Source organism: Passer montanus, unplaced genomic scaffold, assembly GCF_014805655.1.
Source record: "Passer montanus isolate IOZ18808 unplaced genomic scaffold, ASM1480565v1 scaffold15, whole genome shotgun sequence".
Classification (NCBI taxonomy): domain Eukaryota; kingdom Metazoa; phylum Chordata; class Aves; order Passeriformes; family Passeridae; genus Passer; species Passer montanus.
In genome coordinates this window covers 783121-805073 of record NW_024362051.1, presented here as the reverse complement: position 1 = coordinate 805073, position 21953 = coordinate 783121, and the positions used below count along the sequence as shown (strand labels likewise).

The 21953-nt window shown below is 38.9% G+C and overlaps 1 protein-coding gene across 2 annotated transcripts in view; it reads right to left on the bottom strand.

Moving 5' to 3' along the window:
• Nucleotides 1-21953, bottom strand: part of SLIT3 (slit guidance ligand 3) — a 524200-nt gene that overhangs the window by 233710 nt on the left and 268537 nt on the right. For both annotated transcript variants that reach the window (XM_039701675.1, XM_039701676.1), the window contains one exon: nucleotides 1442-1513. In XM_039701675.1, the coding sequence (XP_039557609.1) occupies nucleotides 1442-1513 (72 nt within the window). The remainder of the gene's footprint in view (nucleotides 1-1441; nucleotides 1514-21953) is intronic.

Here is a 21953-nt window from a genome sequence, read left to right as displayed (position 1 = left end):
TGATACTGTGTCTTCTACAGCAAAACTTAAAAACTTAGTTACTGCCTAACTTAACAGATACAAGTTTTTGTTAAAGCTTGAAATCCCAACATTTACACAGTTCCTGTAAGCACTCCAGCCAGTACCAGCTCATGGAAAGGAGAAACAAAGGAGAAACCCGGGATCCTTCTGCACTGAGAATGGGTGCATAAATCAAAACACCGGTTCTGGTTGTGACAGCTTGTCAGACATGACCCAAACTCTAAATGCAAACTCTGTTATTTGAAATGAAGTCAGACAACAACAGTGAATTACAGCTGAGAAAGGTTGATTTTCTGAAACAAGATACCATCTATTGTTCATATAGATCACACAATGCAAGCACAACTCATGATGACATGATAAAAGGGAAGGGACCCATCAGGATCACCGAGTCCAACTCCTGGCCCTTTCTCAGGATGCCCCAGGGATCACATCAGTGCCACAGAGCATTTCACTGGGCAAGATCTGGAAATAGCACAGCTATGTTGCAAGACTGTTTACAGAAGAGGGCTTCTTTTCAGATCTCCTTTAGCTGTTCCTTCCACTCAATTTTAAAAAAATCCACACCGTTTATGCAGTGCTTCCAATATTTAACAGAGTGGGGATCAGTTTTCAGCTACTGGTGTGGTAGCACAGTGCTAACTCTAATGGCTCTGAAGTGCTTCTGAGAGTGGCTGCAGGTTGTCCCAGGAAATCCCGAGCCTGCCAAGCCAGGAGCTGTTGTTTCCTTGCTCAGTTCATCCCATGCTGACTCCAACAAAGCCAAGGGTGGGATACAGTGTGGGTGTGCACAAAAAGGGGTTTCTGCCACATGATGTGTGAGAGCCTCCAGCAGCTCTGGAAACACAGAGCTCAAAGTCTTTGCACATATTTCAGGCTACCTTACAGCAAAAGGCTAGGACAGACTGGCTTCATTAGCACAAAAACCATAGCCCTGTTTTCTCTCTTAAAAGGCTTTTATAAATTATTGTAATTTTAAATACAAGCTGTCAAAGCCTGTGCAGTTAACTGCTCCCATTATTTTTTTCATTTTCTGATATTTGTGCTCAACCACTGTGCCTGAGTGCTACAGTTTGTCATATTTACTTCTGACAGAAGTGATGGGACAGAAAACTTAAACTAAGCAAAACATTTCAACTCCATCCCCAAACTCTACCAGTCATTTTCCCCTATGCACATCTTGCTCTAGGACAGTCCTGCAGGAAGGGGTGAAGCCCTTGAGTCTGTTCTTTTTCCTCAGCTCAAAACCTCCCCAGGTGTGTTCACAGGCATGAGGATCAAAGCAACCCTGACAAAAACCTGCAGGGTCCCTTTGGTGCTGCACAGAACTGGACACAAGGTACCCAAACTGAGAGTAACAACCAGATGTAAGGAGAGGAGAAAGGTTTTCACCACAAATATTAATGAAGTTGTCACTTACAAGTTCTTCACATCAATGATTCCTCGAAAGGCCTTTCTAGGGATTCCTTTTATCTGGTTTTCACTCAGGTCTCTGAAAAAGAGAACAGAAAAACAAATACATTGTGTTAACAAAGAGAACACATTTCTCAAATCTGCATCAGCTAATGGAACCTCCACGTGCTTGGAAAAGTAGATGTTGCTGAATTTGTTACACCACATGGTGTTTTCAATTTTGTTTCTTTCCTCTAGAGGTCTACGGAATGAGCTGAAATGACTCTCCAACCAAAACCACCAGAATTCCTGATACAAATGACAGAACTTCGAGCAAACATCACTAAAATGTGATGGTGATGCTGGCACAATGCCATGATTCATTGTCAGAGTACCTGCAGCCAAATCTCATGCCTTGGAATCACAACCCTGTGATGTAAATGTAATTTACTCAGCATGCTTCTATTTGTTTACAGACTGCAAAAATATTTGGTTACTCCTGCTCAGATTACAACTTATTTGAAGTTAATATTCAGGAAAAACATGACAATCATTCTCTTGTGAGCCTTTTAAATTTACACTGTAAGAGATCTTAATCTACTGCATTAAAATCCCACTGCATTATGTATCAATGGGAAAAACTGAATTTTTTACCTTGTTTAAAAATGAACAACAAAAAACCTCAACAACCAACAGCAATTCAAAAAGTCTTGCTAGTACTTAAAGCACGTTAAAAAAGGGTTTGATCTGCATTGTGAGTGCAGGTAACATTTTCCTGTTTCCCAGCCTGCATTTGAGTGCTTTTCTCCTTGATGAACTATAAATAGTTCCAGGTTCACAGCCCTCTAGCAGTGCAGTGGAGGTAGGAAGGAGAGCTTCAGGAATGGGTGGGAAATGGACATGAAACCAGAAAGCTGGGATGTTTTCATGCTGAAGAAAAAGAGCATTTACCCTGATTTTCCTGTGGGTGCCCCATCAGCATGGAGAAGGGGGAGAGGTTTCAGTCTGGTTTGAAGGACAAAGGGTGGGGCAAGACAGGAATGGAAGAAGAAAAAAGGAAGGCAGAAGAGTGGGAAAGAAAAATGTAGGAAATAAGCAAATAGAGGAAAGGGAAGGCTCAGTGATGACAAAAGGACAAATAAAAACAAGCCTGCAGAGAGCTGCACAGTGCATTGTTTGGAGTGAGTGTCCCCAAGGCTCTGCCCCATTTTCAGAAAGAAACTCTGCCTCTGTAATGACGATGAGGAGGGGCTGGCAGCCCTCTGTACTCACCCCCAGACACCCTTTTCTGTAAGAACATTTAGTGTTCAGCAAGCTCCTTTGTAGCCTCCACCAAATTGGTTTTATCAAATGAGAGGCCAGAAATCAGAGCCTGTCACAAAAGCCCACATTGACATTGCGGGTCAAGACATGTCACACAGGGCTTTCTTCTGCTTTCCATCAGGCAGATAAGAAAAAAAGGGGACTATGTCCTTGTCACGAGACTAATTCAATTTATACCAGTCATGCAGTCTACACCAAATTCTCAGAGTAGCCACAATTGTCCATTCAGACGAGCGCAAACAAAAATGTGCTGCTGGATACAAGTCTCTTTTTCAAGTCAGATTAAAATTCTTTGTGACCTTCACAATTTGTTTAACACTGATCCACACTCTGACCCTGCCTTCACCTTCCCTTTATTTTGCCAGCAACAAAATATTAGTTCTTTAAAGACAGACCTTCAACCCAGACAAATGATCAGGGAACTCGGACAGAGAGAGACAAAGTAACAGGGTATTTCAGGGTATTTCAGACCCAGGAGGAGGAAGTCTTAAGCTGTCACTTTGGTGTGGCACTGAGGCACAGCAGAACTGTGGTAAAAGTGTGACAAAATGGCTTAGCAAGGCAAAAATTAGTAAGATCTGAAAGGAAGACACACACAAAGCAGAACAAAAAGGGCTTGAAGAAGTGGAATTGTGTGGTCAAATAAAACCACACTTAATCCAGCATCTCAAGTTGCATTTGTCTGGTATTTTATTGTGCATTTCAAGTCATGTGTAAAAGTAAATCAGGTTTTCAAGCAATATTTCATAACATTGTTATGTTCTGCAAGGGCTAATTTATATATTTGATCTCTGCTTTGTCTTTATGCTCAACTTTTAACCTGCAGCCAGGCAAAACCAGGGGACTGCAGGAAGTTAATCTGTTTTCTATGAAAACCTCCTTATAAAGTCTATTATTTTTATTCTCTATAAGGCTCTCCTTTCTAGCTAACAAACCTGCCTCTTTCAATCTCCTGGATCGTGGACTGATTCCATAAATCTCTCCAGTGGGCTGAAGAAGTGACAGCCTGCGTGGCATTAGTGACATGGAAGAAAAGTCACCAATGTTTCTTTTTCTGTAACTGCTTTCTCACAATTATAATCATCCTGTTTTGAGATGGTCAAGAGGAGTTTCTCTCTGCTTCCTGACATTGTGCCAGAGTTTTGTTAAGCATGTTTAATAAGCATGCAAACTTCAAGCAGGCTCAGCCTGTACACTTCACAAAATTTGCTCTGAGGTAGCAGAAGGCTGTAACAAAAAACTTGTCTGCTGAGTTTATCCTAAAGTTCCAGTTTTTTATTCCCTACTTCTCATGGCAGACATAATGGGAAGCTTACTGCAATGGTGTGTGAAATAAATATTAGATATTAATAGTAACTGTAGAAAACCAGATAAATTAATGTGAGGCCAAAACAAAAAAAAACCTAAAAAGCAGATGGAAAAATATGGCAGTAATCAAGAAAAATAAACAGTAAACCTGAAATAAAAAAAAAAGGTGCTGATTACTAATAGATTTCCTATTTCTTAGACCGAAGTTTCAAGCCCCCTATTTCTGTAATGGAAGGCAAATCCAGTGCCTGGGGGGAGCATGAAGTATCCTAAAGGGGAAATCCATAACATTCCAGACTTAGGGAATAACAGACTTCCCAAAACCTTCACCCCAAGAGGCAGTTAGACAGCTGAAATCACTTGACCTGAGGACAAAGCAGAATGTGCCAGTCCATCAGCAGCACCCTCCTTGCAAGAGTGCCTCTTGTGCTGGGAGAAAGCACCCAACAGAACCAGAACATGCTCATCTGCATCCTGGTCAAACAGATGTGCTGAGCCAAGCAAACATTTCTAGATTGAATTGTCCTTCCTGTTTTGATAAATACAGGCAGGTTCTGTGCAGTTTCACACTTTGCAGCAGGGCACAGAGCACAGCCAGCCTGCAGCCAGCCCCAGCTTGGTGCACTGCAGTGGTGGGGACAGCCCAGACAGGCAGCAGAACACTCATCCAACAGCTTCCACAGCAAACAACCCCCAGAGGAAACAGCATCCTCCTCTGTGAGCTGGGGGAACGGAGCCACAGAGAAGTTAAAGAGCTTGGACTGGCACTTTGCACAGAGGAGAAGGCAGGAGCTGACAAACCCAGCAGCTGTGGCTCACAGCACATGTTAGCCCAACCCAGCCTCCTGCAAGAGTTGGCACAAGCCAATACCTTTCTTAGATTTTATTTTAATTTAGCTGAAATGCTTTGGACACAGATGAACTCCCTCTGCAAGTCTAATATTGTTTTCTTGATCTTCCAATGTGAATTGTAAGTGCCTCACTGATAAAAGGATTGGAAAGGGAAAAAAAACCCATCCAAAAGTGCTGACGTTTCCTAAGTGCCTCTGCAGTCTTTGCTGTAGTGCTGGTTTTAGCTTCTGCTCTAACGCTGCCTATTGCATCCTAAGTGGAAATTCAACATTCTAACAGAGCAACAGAATACATTAAGACTCTTTTATTATTATTATTTTGCCAGTAAGAGAACATAAATCACTTAATTGTAGCGCAGACCCTACGGACATCCACAGAATGAATCTTCATTTGAACTACAGATCTAAAATATTAAACCAACTACTTAAATACAACTTGCAAAATTACACAGGTATTGAAAATAACATATATTATATGAAAATGAAAAACTCAGCAGTGATGGCATTAGGCTTAGGTTTTCTTCTTTTTCAAACAAAAAACAAAACACATCCTTTGAGGATTTAGCAGTTATTTTCTCAACCTTTTTTAACACACAGATTTGCAAATTTAAAAAGATTATTTTTTTATAACTGCCTGAAAAACAGCTTGATTAAGAAGTATTTAATGTGGTTGAACGCTACTTTTTAATTATTTCCCCCACTCAAATGGGCTGAGAGATCACCATGCAGTGTTATCCAATAAAGAACTCAGCTTGCCTTTAATGTCTAAAGAGTTTAATGCAAAGACATAAAGAACAAGTCACCCAGAGCAAATTCTGCACAGCCAAACTTGTATCTTCCCCAATATTTCATTGTATGTTGATTCCATAGTAAAACTGCAAACTCACAGAGTTAACCATTAACACATGGAACCAATGGTTTACTCAAAATGCAGGAAAAATCCAACCTAACAAACCTGATTCCTTTCTTCAGGAGCATTTCAGCTTATCCACAATTCAGCTGCATCTTGGAGTAAGTCAGGGGAGCTGACCCACAGCTCTCTGCAGCAGCTGGTACAAAACCATAAGACAAACACTGGTTCCTTTGACTGGATATGGGACTTGAGTGCAAAATAAAACTGTTTCCTATCCTCTCTTCTTGCCAGAATAATACTGAGAAGTTAATATTGTTCACCTGCTCTGCAAAACAGAACTAATGAAAGATACTATTCCTGAGTTTAAGAAAGGGCCAGCTGCCACCAATGCCAAGAAATTAGCACTTTGCTTTCAAAACAGCTTTGCTCTGGCTACAGAATGTGCAGCTGAGAGAAATAAGAATTAATTCATCCCTGTTGGTAGCCTGTTTACATTCTTTTAAAAATTAGGATTCCTGGATTTAAAACATTTCAGTCCAATGCACTGACTAAAATTAAATAAAATACAACGTTCCTGAGGTTTTTGTGCACTTTTAAAGTTTAATGACTACTCTTCAATCTAAATTTTCTCTACAACTGGGCTGAAACTAGGCTGAACTGCTTCACTAAAGGTCACATACTTAACACAATCTGGTCACTGCAATTTGTCTCATTAGAATTAGTTTTAATTTGTACAACATGTTACACATAAACTTTATCCTGCAACATTTTACTGAATTAAATAAAACAATTAAGGAGTTAAAGAGTAACAGATGGGGAAAATTAGAGAGTATAATCCAAAGATAATAGGTATCTCTAAGTAATATGTAATAAAAGATAAGCAAGTCAATAAAGTGAGGAATTACACAAGTCAGCTTTGTCATAGAACAAAACTGAGGGAAGAGAACTCCTACACTCAGAGAGACAGGGCAGTGGGACCAATGCTATCTACAGGAGGAGTCTGCAAGAGAAGATGAGGTAGAAAGACGGAGGAAATCTGGGGGGAAAATGAGTCTTATTATATCTGTAAAAATTCCAGCACAGAATATTATGTATTTCATTTACAGCAAGGAACAAAAGGATTTTTCCTGCTCCACCAAAATTCTATGGCAGCTTTTAAACTTTTTTTTTAATTAAAACTAATATTTAACATTTTCAACAACTAGATATTATTCTTACCTAGGATATAGTGTCCTAGTATTTCCAATACTGTTAAGAATTAGAGTTTTTCCTGTTCTACATATGGATTAAAAAATAACTGAGTTAACAGTTAAGGACAATTCAGAAACTTTGAGTCTCATAAATAAGGAAGTGAAATTCAAGATATTTATCATCTTCCAGGTGGGAAATGCATTGCCCAAATCAGGTCCCTCCAACAGTAATTAGAACAAGCTGTGGCAAGTCTGACACTCATCAGCACCTGTGCCCTCAGTGCAGGAATGGCTTCTCCCTCTCAGCAGGGTCAGAGTAAAAATGGTATTTACTGTAAAGCAGCACTTGTAGCTCTGTCTGAGGAAAAATGAAAAGTGTTGTTGCTGATGGGCTACAAGGCAAGAGCTTAACAACAGCAGTGTTGTAAAGCATTACTCTGTGGAAACTTGGCATCACTGCTGATTTTCTAAAAAATTACTTCCTCCTACTAGTGCACGAAAAGTAAAGAGGGTGACAAGCATCTGAGCTCTGCAAAACAGAACAGGTCCTGCAGATGCTGTGCACCCTGAACAAGGTGACTGTGTTTTACTAAACACAATACAGCTGCCTCGCAGGTCCTGCTCTGGGAGGCTGGAGGGGAAACACAGGTTTGGTTTGGTTTTGTTTGTTTTGAGGAGGGAATTTAGCTCCAAAATTCCAATTAAAGCAGCACTCAGTGCTTTCACACAGTCACGCACTGCTGCACAAGCACTGCTGCTAAGCCTCCAGAAGATAAACACCACGATTTCTCTGTTGAGGCAGTTGCACTGTGAAGTGATAGATGTTAACTCTGTACTTGGAGGGTTCAGCACTTGCCCAAAGCCCCACGCAGCCCCATAACCCCAGTCACACACACCTTTGGGGAGAGCAGGACACTGAGCAGAGCCAGAGCCTCAAGATTTGGGAGGGGTGATCACTAAGGAGTCAGAGGAAAAAGATCTCAGCCGAAGATGATTATTTTATCATCATCTTCTACCTTCTCCAAGGAAAATTTAAAAACCATCTGTAAATAAAGATCTTTCAAGGAATCCAAGCTGTGTGGAGCTGTGCAATTTCATGACTTCTGTCCTGACACAATCACACAGCACATGCTGAAGTCTTTTTAAATGTTTAAAAGAACGGAGAATATTAATTAGTGATTACTTAATTCTTCATTAGAGGTTTTTAAAATTCTGAGAATATTAATTAGTGATTACTTAATTCTTCATTGGAGGTTTTTAAGATTCTTGGTTGCTTAAAAAAAAAAAACAAAAAACAAAAACCAACTCAAACAACCAAACCCCACCTTGCTTCACTGAGACACAGTGCAACATTTGTCTGTTGATGCACCCAACAAATTGAAAAAAATCTGTCAGAATATCTCTGAGAAGATGAGTAAATATTTTTGCATCATTTAAAATAAACTGTAAAACTAATCAATGCTAATGTCCATTCAAAGGCAACATTTGTCTTTATGACTGTTCTCCCTCCCTCCTCCTGCCATTTCCAAGAAGCTCAGCAAATAGTGATCAGACAACATTTAGGAGACTCTTATTTTAAAACCACCCATCTTGAGACTGATGGTGAGCTTTCGTTTTAGAAAGCAGCATCTGTTTTGTCTTTTGGAATATACACACAAAAGAAAAATCTTTCCTCAAAGTATTTACACTCAGTTTTGGAAATGTCAGGGAGTAGGAACTGGAAAGTAACAGCCAGTGGACTCAGAGGAAACTCTTGAAGAGAAGCAGCCCACTAGAACCAGGATAGGGTCCTGACTAATACATGACAAGAAGATGTCTTTGTTAGCAGCATTTAATGTAGGGTTTCAGTGCTTTAGAACATGTATCAATATAATTAATCCTTCCTTTTGATCGAGGAGACAAAAGAACACAAAGAGAGGCAGCATGGTGCTCCAGAGAGGGAAGAGACAGAAAAACCCCTCCCAATCAGTGCCACAGATCAGGAATTCCGCCCTGTGCCATCCACCTGCTGAACCTCCCCGCGTGGGGAGGGTGCTCTGCCAGCAGAGACAGCTCTGGCACCACTGGAGACAGATCCATCTGGACAGGAAAACCTTTCCTCTGGAATTCTCCTGCACCAGAAGAACTCTGACAAAACAAAGGCTCCCAGGGCAATGATGCTCCCACAGCAGTCCAAGTGCTCCAACTGCATTGGAAGTGAGATTAGAAGACAGAGGCACTCATGTGATTTAGTGAGGACATCACACACCTCAGAGAGGGTGGACTGAAGCCCTGACATCAGAAGAAAGGAATGATTCTCCCCATCATTTTCTATTTTTGTCTATATTTTCTTGCTGCTAAACCAATGTGAATTCAAAAGCTCTCTCACTGCTTATTAATTTTAATATTTTCTACAACAGAAAAATTGGAGCTATATGGAGGTAACTTTATTTTAAGGTAATTTTAAAAAGCACTGGTTTTATACTGTTGACCTGTTTGGGGGTTTATACTTTTGTCTGTTGAATTGTACTGGAAAGAAGTCCTATGGGTTTGCAAATTCTAAACATCAGTAGGCAATATCACCCTCCTCTAATCTCCCCACAGAAACAGGAGCCTCCACAGCCCTGCCTGACTACTAAACAAAAAGATATCTGCAGTTCATTGGTCATGTATTTTTTTAAATTATGATAAGTTTTTATTTTAGAAAATAAACATGTGAAATCATAAAGAATAAAACATACACTGTCTTTAGATAACTGATCAGCATCTGGACCAAGACTATCTTTTGACTGATCTGTCTTAACCTTGTTAATGATGAATATTTTTATACTAAATTTTTTTTTGCACTCTACTAACATATTAAAAGAAAAAATCCCCTGCCAGTTAATGTTTTTGTGTACCTAATTAATCACATTGTAGACTGAAAACAATAATCACAATAGTATTTATTTAATTCTGGCTGTGATCCTGTACTTTCGCTATGAAAATAAGATTTCCTAGGATTAAGTAGCAATTATATGTATAAAGATCTAGGATTTGATTTTTTACCAAGTTCTCCTGAAAAAGGCCAATTATACAGTTTGTTTGTATGATCATTGCAGATATTCCTGTGGCTATATAAAAAGTAATAAAAATGATAGAGAATCCATGGATAGTAAAACCAACTTGAATTTCTATAGATTATAGTGAGGTAGAAATGAGTTGCAAAGTATTAAATGTGCTGCAGTGAGAAAAACAGCATTGTTTATATCTCAGGCACAGTTATCAGAGTACCTTAATTCTGTTCTGTGGTAAAAAGTGCACCTGTGCAAGAGGGGCACACAGGTACTTGAGCTGTAATCGAGGCTTTAAAAATAAATTATGATATTGGACCAGAAATATCTGCTGATATTCAGCAGACTGCAGGAACAGGTACTGAAGCCCAAGACAAAAGACAGAGAAGTTCCATGCACCTTTTCCTTTTTTTTTTCCTAATATTTTAGCTTCTCTTTTTCTCCCACAGCTTCACTTTTATGTGTCTTCCCTGCTATGGATTGTTTAGCCCTGAGAGTCCCAGTGAAACACTGCAGATGTAAGGAGATCCACTTCAGGCTGGGTTGTAGCCATAACTCATTTTTCTGTGTGGATGTGACATCTAGATTTATTAGACCAAGATGTAATACCACAAAGTGGTTCTCTTGAGTGGGGATATTCATGTGTTGAAGTTACAGCAGCTCTCTGTTTTTTGGGAGGATCCACAAACCCAGCAGCTCTTCAGATCACCCTGACCATTACAGCTGCATGACACCACACTCTAACAAACCTCATCCCCCTACTTTATCCATACCAAAAAAAGGTTCACTGGAACACAACCAATGATTTCTTATTTTCAATGACTATTCACATAGGTAAAGCACCTTCAAAATCCCACTCCATGCACAGGGAGTTTATCATTCAATGATGCCATGCTTTAGAAAAAGGCATCTAAATGGAATGTAGGTGTTTTAAGTAGAGAAAATAAAACTCAAGTATACTAGTAGAACAAACATGCTAACATGACACAAATCTAAACCAAAATTAACTTTCAGCTAAAGTGCACATAAAGTGGTGAATTCCTCCAAAAGAGAAGTTAAACCCACAATTATTCTTCTCAGCTTACTGAGGGTTTTATTTGAGTGTTTCAGTAAAACAACTACCAAAGACCTAAACCTTTACTGGAAACAGCTAAAATCAAGACAATTCACAAGAATTAACAGTGTTCCTAGGACTTCATTGCCACTTTCAAACCACTCTGGCCTGAACAAGTTACAAGCTGAATTAATTTCCTGGAATCCAACCAAGCACTACTTTGAAAGCAGACTCATTTTTTAATCCTCAAACACACAAAAATACTCATAGGGAGACCGGGGTGTGCAGCTCTCAAAGGTGTTTGTGGTGTTTTTTGAGCTTTATTCCCGAAGCTGACGAGGGAACAAGGGCACTCCTCTGATTCATCAGCAGCTGCTTCCTTACAGAACCCACACGAGTTCATTTGCATAAAGCCACTTCCAGAAATGAACTTGGCTTTCCTCTGACTCCCTGTCAAGCACTGCTGAATTTCAGATTGACAATGTCAGCACACAAGATTGAATTAAATGTAAAAGAGCTGACCAGGGAAAAGGGAGGAGTGGCTCCTTGCACAACAGACTCCAACAACTCCACGCTTTGCTGTTTCATTGTTGAGGCACTCTCAAATCAAAGAACATCAAATTCCAGCATGATTTGATTTCATCACTGCTGGGAATGATGATGACTTTCTCCAAAGTCCAACACAGGTTATATGAGGAGAAAATATGCCCGACAGTACAACTTGACTTATTACCCCAAAAGTTTTTTCAATTTATGACACCTCCTTAGCAAGCTTTTGAAAAAACAATTAGCTAAAGGGGTTTCATGGGTCATATGAAAAAACAGGCTTATCTTATCAGAAAAGGAAATTTAACTTCATTATAAGACTTGGAAAGTTTACATCCTGATATTATTCACATCATTACTTCCAGATGTCACGCGGAAAACCAACAATCAAGAGACAGAAACTAAGAGTCAGTCAAAAAATACACAAGAATATCTGCATCCTGGTTCCATACGCATAGGTTTTTGTTTGGTTCCAGAAAGGAATTCATCGTGGAACCTGTTTTTATCCCAGATCAGATGCAATCACTCTTCCTTTCTTTGAACATTATATTTGTGGAAAGACAACTCTAAATACCAAGAAACTGTGGCTAACACAGAAAGTGGTTTTCTGACTAAACCTATCCCACCCTGTTAAGTTTATACAATTATGATATAGATTATATACAACTATAACACATATGGTTCCAATGCTCTTTCTAGCTTGCACTCTTTGTTCAGTCTTTCTGAATCACAGAATGATGTAAAGGAAAAAAGGCGAAATAAACACTAAATGTTAGGGTTGGGATGCATTACCAACACTTTACCAAGGACAATAACAGTACAGAAGTACTTTTACATATATTAAATATTTTCAACTGTCAGCTGTAACCTACATGTGCTTTGATTAGCAATTAAATAAGAGCCTACACTTAATTCTTTGTGGATGAAGAGTATTTGGAATTATCAAACACACCATACGTTTGTCTTCTGAAGAAGGTTCTATGCAATTAGAAAAACAGAATCCAAACCAAGTACTTTTAGTAAATGCTGAACTGGAAGACAATTCACTCCAAGACAAAGGAGATTATTAGTTTGTCCCTAGTACCTGGTAAATAGAAGCATTTTAACCAGGTCAAAATCCCACCTCACAGGACAATGTCAATGTCCTCTCCCTGCAATAGCCCAGAAGTACTACTACTGATTATTTTATTAAATTCTGTACATTATTCCATAAGCTACCTCCCTGTGGATTTACATTCTGATTTTGTCACTTCCCATGGCAGTGTCTGTCACACAGAAGGGGATGCTCAGCAGTCACTGCAGGCTCAGCAAGGAGCAGTGTCCAGCCCACACATGGGAGATTTCAGAGGAGAGAAGGCTCAAATGAACACGTTGTAATTCCCTCAGTTGTAACTCAGCTCCTTTAATCCCCAAGAGAAGGGAACCCCATGCCCTTGAGTAAAAAGAATGTAGGAACTGAAGGCTCCAGCACACCACCACTGCCTCTGGACCAGAAATATCAGTGTTTTTAGCAATGTCATGGTGCCCCTGGCTAAAGAGATGGAAGCATATTTACACTGAATAAGTTCTAAACTGACTGAACAAATTATTAATAATGAATTAATATTTTCTTGTCCTTTCAAGCATCTTCTTTGGTTATTAAAGTGAGGCATTCATTAAAGCCATAGAATTAAAAACCACATTTTTTACTTTATCGCACTGAAACTTTATAATGTAGATAAAAGGTAGGATGAAGTGGAAGCTGTGGATTGCAACAGTACCTGAGGGAACTTACTTCCTTCAAAGGCCATCTGTATGTTATAGAAATAGCACCAGTGCCACAGGGACAGCAGGATTTGCTTCTCAGGGCACAATGGTGACGTGAATCTGGGACTGGTGACTGCATCTCCAACAGGGCTAGGATTCCACAGTGGTCAAAGGTCACCCACTCATGAAGAAATCTCTCTCCCAGCTCTGTCTGTGGGGACAGAGCCCGTGGGGACGGAAAAGGCTGAAGGACAGCCATGCTTTGGGCTGAAACACGCAATGCACCAGACCTAGACATGCTCACGAGTGGCCAACACATTTTAAAGGTAGTGATTAAAATGTCCTTGTAGGGCTCCTGTGACTCTTCACCATCACTGATAAACCCTGACATGGCAAGTTTGACACAAATGCCTCTTCTCTGGCACCACTGTAACAGTTCAGGCAACTGGGAGAACCCCCATTTGACTGTGTTCAGTCCTGGTCCAGAAGAAAGGTCTTCCAATGTTATGTAGGAATGAAGTCACTGAAGCCAAACAGACCCAAGGTTTTTTTGTTTGCTGGGTTTTTCTACCTTGATAAACAAATCCTGCCCAGGATGCTTAGCAGATTCCTGCCCTGGGGGCTTCTGTGCATCCAAGACTCCAACACTGCAAGCATCTTTGCTAAGGTAGCATAAAATTTCAGAGCACATAGTTAATGTTCAAATGGCAGAGTATATTGATTCGCTGCCCATCCCCTAGTATCTTAAGTTTACCCAGAAGACTATTTTATTTAATTAACTTGGTGCTTTATTAATATAAATATTCCACTATTGATCATAAGAGAAGCTGACGCATGTTTGAGTCAGACATACATCAGATCCATTTAATGGAGCTCCACTTAGAAGAGTAGTTGGCTCTAAATCAAGGTAAATGGCAGCAAGTGCTCCTTTGGGATGACAGGGCTTAGCTGAATCTATAACATTTTTACGGAGCTAGTTTTCTTAAAAGCAGAAAACGTATGGAAATTAGATATGAAAATGGTCTCTCCCTGCACGTATCAATTAAGCATGTCAATACCTTAATTAAATTGCTCAACGTAATGAGATTTATACCAATGAATATGGTTTACAGTTATAATAGCTTTTTTGGCTACTGTTCAAGATGTCAAATAAATTGTGAAAAGAGGATTAAAAAAAGTAGTAATTGACATTCTGAACTGAAGCCAGTATTTTTTCTCCTCATTTTTTCCCTTCATTCATGTGATTTTGGAGAACGTATAAATAAAGTAATGAACCCTGTAATAGCTTTGCTTTTAAAAATGCCTTTCTTTTCCAGTTCTAATCCTTTTTATCAAGTTCTCTAAGTAGCACACCATTTGAATTAAGAAGCACTTCAGCCTAAATGATTATAGGGTTTTTCCCCTTTGAGGCTCACTACCATGCCTTTCCTCCAAGCAAAAACAAAGAAAAACTTTTCTCCCCAGACATGCAGTTACTACTAAGACTTCTTGTCAGAATAGGACAGCATAAATGCCTCAAAACCCAAAGATCTTACACCACAAGCAATGGGGACTTCTACTCCCATCCTGGACTGCTTCCAATGTTGTATCCACCTTCCCTGGGACCAAAAAAAAAACAAACAAAAAAACTGAAAAAAACCCACACCAAAACAAAACAAAAAACAAAAACACAAAAAACCCACACCTGGATGCTGCATTTCCTGGCATAATTCCTGCCTCCATCATAAATGTGCTCTGCAACCTTGACAAAGCCATCAGCTGTGTCAGTGACACAGTTCCACAGTAAATGAGCTGGACTTAGGTGATTCTTGTGGGTCCCTTCTAGCTCAGGATATTCTAAGACAAAGATTTATATGTGAGAAATGCCTGACTTTCATGTAAAAATGAAATCCGTTCTCAAGTGGCAAGTGTTGCAAAAGTGCCTTCCCTGAATTGCTGCAGACACTCTAGCAGGACTGAAGGTGAGCGAACAAAAAGCATATTTTCTCTGCTAAAAACAAGGAGAAAGTTCTGCTCATGTGTGATTCTCTCTCACTGCCTGGTAAAAAATACAGAAAAACTGAAAATAACAAAAACCATCCCAGGGAAGTTTCAAGCACGAAACCCCTGAGTAAAAGAAGAGCATTTGTTATTCCTTCACCTTTCCTCTCAGCTGAACAATCTATTGAATTTTATTTGAAAAGTAATATCCAGCTCAAGCCTTTGCAGAATTTAAATTTCAGGTTCCTATTTAAGTGAAGAGATTCCGCCCATAAGTACTTCAAGAAAGTATTTAGTTTAGTTATTCTATGAACTGCAGCAGGTTTTGTAAGACCTTTAACTAAACTATAATTAAAACCAAATACAACTTGACAGTGGTCCCTCAGAACCAAGAAATGGTGCAGCTATGTGCTTTTTCATGTCTTATTTCTGGTCAGTAAGAGACAAACCTTGTGTTTTGACTTTATTTCTTATCCTTACTAAATGTTTTCTCTGTAAAGCCAACCTAATTTTTCTCCTTTATCAAAACATTAAATCGATTTCTTTCGCTGAATTCCATGCCAGCATCTGTGACAGTGAAGGATAAACTCCTTGTGATAAAGGAGTTTGTTAGGTTTAAAAAAAACAACCTTAAGAACAAGGGCTGAAATGTCAGGAAAGAAGAGGAGGAATAATTTGTACAAGCCTCATCCTACCCCCTCCCCATTATTTTACAAATATCTAAGACATGAACTGATTTTTCAGCTAACATGAGCAGAATTTGCTGCATTTATGGCAATGATTTTCACATACTGAAGTGTTATTATTTAAATAAAATAGAAAGTAACTTCTGATTTGATTCTGGTACCCACTGTTTTCTCCTCATAGGTGAACTACAACCAAATGCTTTCTGTTGGAATGGCATCATTTCACTTAGAGTGTTTGGTTACATCCTGAAAACCCCAGTGGAGCTTTCCATCTTTTACTGCAGCAGTGGGTAGGCTGGGCTAAAGAAATACCAATTCATTACATACTGCTAAATTCATAACTAATAAACTTCACTTCGGGAAAAAATTACCCATTCCTGCCAGCTGATAGCTTAAAAAAGGTCATAAACCAAAAAAGTCAAAGCTTTCCCCTTGGTTTGTCTGTTTGTGACTCTTCATGACTCTCTTCATTATAGGAGTGTGGATGTGGACTTTTTTCTTCTCTCAACATTCAGAACTGCATTTTTTTCCCCCTTTTATTGCACTGACATTGAATTGGTTTGTTACCTCACTGTACATTCTCAGAATATTTCCCCTTTCTGTTTTATGCCTAAATTTCATTCTCACGGTCATTTGTGAAATTGCAGATGAAAAAGTAATATTTTTTATTTAAATAAAAACTATTAGATTTTTACTTTTGACATAATTTAACACTACTTTATATAAAAAATTGCTGGCAGGTGTGACATCTCACTACATCACTATTAGAGACAGCAGTATTTACATGATAACTTTAAATCTTACTTTTCCTAGGGAACGGCACAATCCATGAAGCAAAGAAACTGTATAACAAATTGCTGAGATATATGTAATTTTTTAAAAGGCATTTATTTTCCAAGTTTTTCATCCACTAAAAATGAAAAGCAGGACTAGTTTTAGCTCAAGAAATAATGCAAGGCAAAGCTGAACCCCTTACAACTGTGTAAGTGTAAGAATATGTTTATGAATAATACAATTTATGAATAATGGGAGAATTTGATTGGTTAAGAGAGAATAAATTCAATTTTTCTTCTTGGTACTCATTCTAAACCAGGTACACAACTTTGTTATAAAATGTGCTGTGATCTTCCTGGAAAAGGATGAACAGAGACATTCATGGATTTAAAGAAAATAATTTAATCAAAAGACTTTATGCAGAACCAAAACAAAAGTCATCCTTAAGAGGGAAGTGATATTAGGCTATTTAAATGTTTGACTGATTAGAGCCAATCACTTGAGAAAAAGATTGTTTTTTCCTCAGTGTTAATGAGACTGAAGTTTTGGGTATCTGACTCCAAATTACAGAAACTAAAGAACCAAAGCTGGAACACCCTAATGAACAGATTTTCTCATTACTGAAGAAGTTGCTCAGGATTTTTTTAATAATAAAAAAAAAAGTTACAGGATTCTTTTGACAATTCAAATGGAAACATGAAACTCAGCTGCTTAGATACTTTCATATTTTAAGCAGTATCTCAAAGGCAGCATTTCAGAGAATGACAAGCTGCAGAAAACCCAGTTTTGCTGTAGCACCACTGTCCTGCAGAAGTGTCAGAAAATATTTCCTAGAGAAGTTTCTCCAGATTTTGGTGCTTTATAGTACTCCAACTTGCAATTGAAGGCATCAGCAATATATTTAATTTTTAAAAACCCCAAAAACCAAACCAAACCAAACAAACCACCCCAAAATTAACCCACTCACAGGAGCCTCCCTGGGTGTCCCTGGGCTCCTGGAGCACCACTGCTCACACCACGCCCCATCTGCTGCAGTGAACTTCCAATTAGAACCTCAGAATGCAACACTTCCATTTTATAAACAGAAAACACTGTTCATTTACTTGAAATCAAGGCTTGAAACACATTCCAAAAGAAATAATTGTCCTTCAAATAAAACAGAACTACTGTTTTAATTAGTTGTTGCTTTAAGTTTTACAAGATGAAGAGGTACTTTTCACTTAAATGTCATATTATTATTAAAAACACACATGTCAAGAGCAAATAATTAGAGAGTATCTATTTTGTGAATATATTTAAAAGACAAAAGATGTTTCTTCAAATCTAAGTATGCAATTATGCAGAAAACAGTCACAGCAACAAACTGATTTATGGTATGTCATGCTAGAACTTTCACTTAAGTACCGTTCTGTAGGCTAAAAGAGAAAATATGATATAAATATTGTCCAAAAGGAATAAAATATTTTTAGTGTGAAAGGAAAACTAAAGATTTCACTTTTAATGAAATCATCTAAGATGAAGTGAGCAAAGGATGCATACAGACAATGTCTGTTGGATAAGGGATTGATTAATGCTTGGTAATACTGAAAAAAAAAGCAGAGTAGCCAGCCAAACCTTTCTGGAAGGTTTGGTGAGACAAAAAGTCAGAGATTCTCTGTGTACAACATGGTAACAACTCTTGCCTACCTGTGCCAAAGTGAATCCATTCTGCCTCATGCCCCAACACCAGCACACCCTAGACAAACCTTGGGAAAATTTCTTATTTTCACTTCAAATGGGAACTTTCAGGACTTGATCCAGAGTCAGAAGCACCAGCCCAGAAGTACCCTGCTTGCATTACAGATCAGGGGACCCTGAAGTTCAAAATTTTTTTGCAACATGCATTAAAGACAAAATACTAAACAGATACATCAAGTGGTTACCAGAGTGTTCTCTTCAGACTTGTTTGTGAGTAGAAAAGGGTTCTTTAGATGCCTTCAGCAGGCTCACATTTGAAAAGGTTCAGCTAGCTGCTTCCACAAGAGAAGACATTAAAAAAAATTGCATCTAATTTAAAGCAAGGTCTTCATAGATGGTTGAGGTGCAGGTTCTTTAGATGCCTTCAGCAGGCTCACATTTGAAAAGGTTCAGCTAGCTCCTTCCACAAGAGACGACATTAAAAAAGTTGCACCTTATTTAAAGCAAGGTCTTTATATAAAGGTGGTTGAGGAGAGACATTCTGGTTCAGTGGGGAAGAAGAGGTCAAGATTTGCCTTTTGTTCCTGTCTCCTCACACTTTCTTCCATGGATCTTCTCAGTGACCCCTCCCTAAAGCAGGTGAGCTTGTCCTGAGGCAGGGATGGCTGCACACTGTGCTCAGGACACCCCAAACCCCACAGGGATGCTGCTCCTCAAGATCCCAGCTCTGCCATGGGACAAGCCAACAACATCTGGCTGGGAGCAAAGCCCATCCACCAGCAAAGCTCCAAAGCCTCCCAGAAAAAGAAGAAATGATCCTTCTGACTCAGTAAAAGGGTTTTTTGGTGGCAGCCACTGGAGAACAAACCATGGGTGCAGTTTACTGCTTGGGTGATGGCAGCTTTCCTTTTCTCTCCTTCTTTTGTTTTGAAAGGGAAAATGTGAGTCTGTAGGGGGTTCCAAATTGCTTTTTCAGCTTGGTGCAATGACAAAGGTTGGCAAGCCTCATTTCCAAAGGCAAACTTTCTTTTCCCAAGGAAATGTATGATTTTCAGGTGACTTTATGTTTAAAAATAAGATTTATCCAATATGACCTTTAAAACCTCCATCCTTCTGCCAACATTGCCACGGCTCAGTGGTCAACTTTTATTGTTTTTATTTGCAACCTATTCCAGTAAGAAAACATTGTACTCTCTAAAGCCTCAATGCCTGCTATCTTTATGGTTTTAATTTGCTGACAATGCCAATTGTTTCGGTCTTCTACTGATTTATCAAAAAAATTGTTATTTCATAAACAACTTGCATAATAAGAATGGAAAGGGGGGCAAGAAAAATCAGTGGTTTAAGGTGAACTGGATAGAACTATACAATTTATTAGTAGTTTAGGCTAAACAAATTTTTGCTGAGCTATTTTCTCTAGGCAAATAATATCCAAGTGCAGACAGGAGAGACAATTAATAAAAGTCACTCAAATGTGAAACTCATAACTTCATTTGTTCTTCACAACTCAGGAGCAGCTCACAATCTCATACTTAAAGTTAGTATTAGTTCTTTATATCCTTTCAAGGAAGATTGGACTGAAGTATTATCTAGAGAATATTCTTTGAAGTGTATGCAGTTATACATATTTTTACTAAGCTGATATTAAATAAGTGAAATTTCATGTTCTGGGACATATTGAAAATATTTGATTGTATTAGAAATCAAATTAGTAAGAACAAAAAGACCACATCCATACCCTACAAACATACAAAATTTATCACAATAATAAATTAATTTGGAATAGGGAAGAAAATCCAGAGAATTAAAAATTGTCTGAGGTCAAATCCAACTATGATGACAAATAAGGAGTGCAATATTCTACTCTCAGAGACCACTACCATAAACTGAATGTCTGCAGCTCAGAATATGATTTAGTTTTTTTCCTATTGTGCTTTCATCATATATGAGCCAGTCTGATTATTGCTGATACTGTGTTTAACTCGTGACTTCTCATTATCAGGAAATAAACAAAGTCATGGGGATGGGGAAATCATAGAATTAGGAAGCTGATTTCACTTCCTCCTGTAGTTCTCTGGGTTCTAACCAGTCTCACGTCCCACCAAAGAGGAACAAGAAAAATGAGAGCCACAAGGATGATTTCCTCAGTCCCATCCCACACACGCAGACAATATCTGAGATTCCTCTCTGGTCACCTTTCCCTGATTCCATCTCCTGCATACTTTATATTTCAGTTTGAGTTCCTCCTTGGCACCTTTGCTTGAATTCCTGCTCACTGGGGTGGATTGGTCGAGCTTGGAGATGTCCCAGCCTATGGCAGAAGGTTTGAACCACAGGATCTTTAAGTTCCCTTCCAACACAAATCATTCTGTGACTGTTGATCCTTCAACACTTGTGCTTGTGGTACAATGAATGTCACCCAGAGCCAGTTAGAAACTCTACAAATAAATGGGGTTTAAACATTTTCACATAAGGGCACTCTGGAAATATTTTGTTGTACTTGGTAATACATCTTTCTGACAGCCCTCAACTGAACTCATATGTGAGCAGGCAAACAGAGTTTGTCCTCCTTTCTGTATAGAATTAGAAACTCTGTCTTCTGTTTTCCAAAGAGAGAAAGCAGAAAAGGGAGAGAAGGGAAGAAGGGAAAATAAAAAAAGCAAAACTCCAACACATTGTAAACTAAAAATATTTCCAAAGCAGTGCCACTGTTTTTAGTGTCACTAAGTGCTTCCTTTCATCCTCCTGGAACCAGGAATGCAGGGACAGCACTGTGGGACAGCCCAGCCCAGCATGGAGCTCTCATCTGTGTATTATGCATCATTTGCTGCACTGGGCTCAAGGCATTACTGCTGCCCTTCATTACTGCTAATGGAATCCCAAGGTCAACGACCAGTCATAAATGTCCATTCTAAATAAAATGTATGGAAGACACCCTCCCCAATGTCTTTTACAAAGGTTCCTGGTCAGACCAGGAGTGTCAAATACCCAGTTGACCTTTCAAGATAAAAACATTATCAGCTGCATGGATTTAGATTTTAATCTGTCTCAGTTAAGCACACCCACCGAGATTAGATATTTCCTGTGGGCTGTTCACAGTTTGTGACATGTTTTATCAATATTCATTTTCTCTCCCCCCTGCTCATATTGCTTCTCCCACGTGGTGGTCTCATATCATGCATATGCATGAGGCCTGTGGTGGGAGTACTGGTGGTGTAGCAGTGCTCTAACACTCTTTGGCGTTTTGTTTTAAAAAAGATATCTTTTGTATATTTAGTTTGCATGTCTGTCCCTTCTCACACAGAACAGCTGTAAATCATTAAGGAAAACCCCAAACCCCTCACTGGGCAGAATAATAATTATACAATTCACAGATAAAAAATAAAAAAACCCCCAACAATGTGACAGAGAAAGTAAAAAAACCCCAACCTAATCCACCTAAAAACCACAGACAAAAACATGTAGAACTTCCTATGCTCCGACCATAGGATAAAGATACTTCTAATATATTTCAATTGCA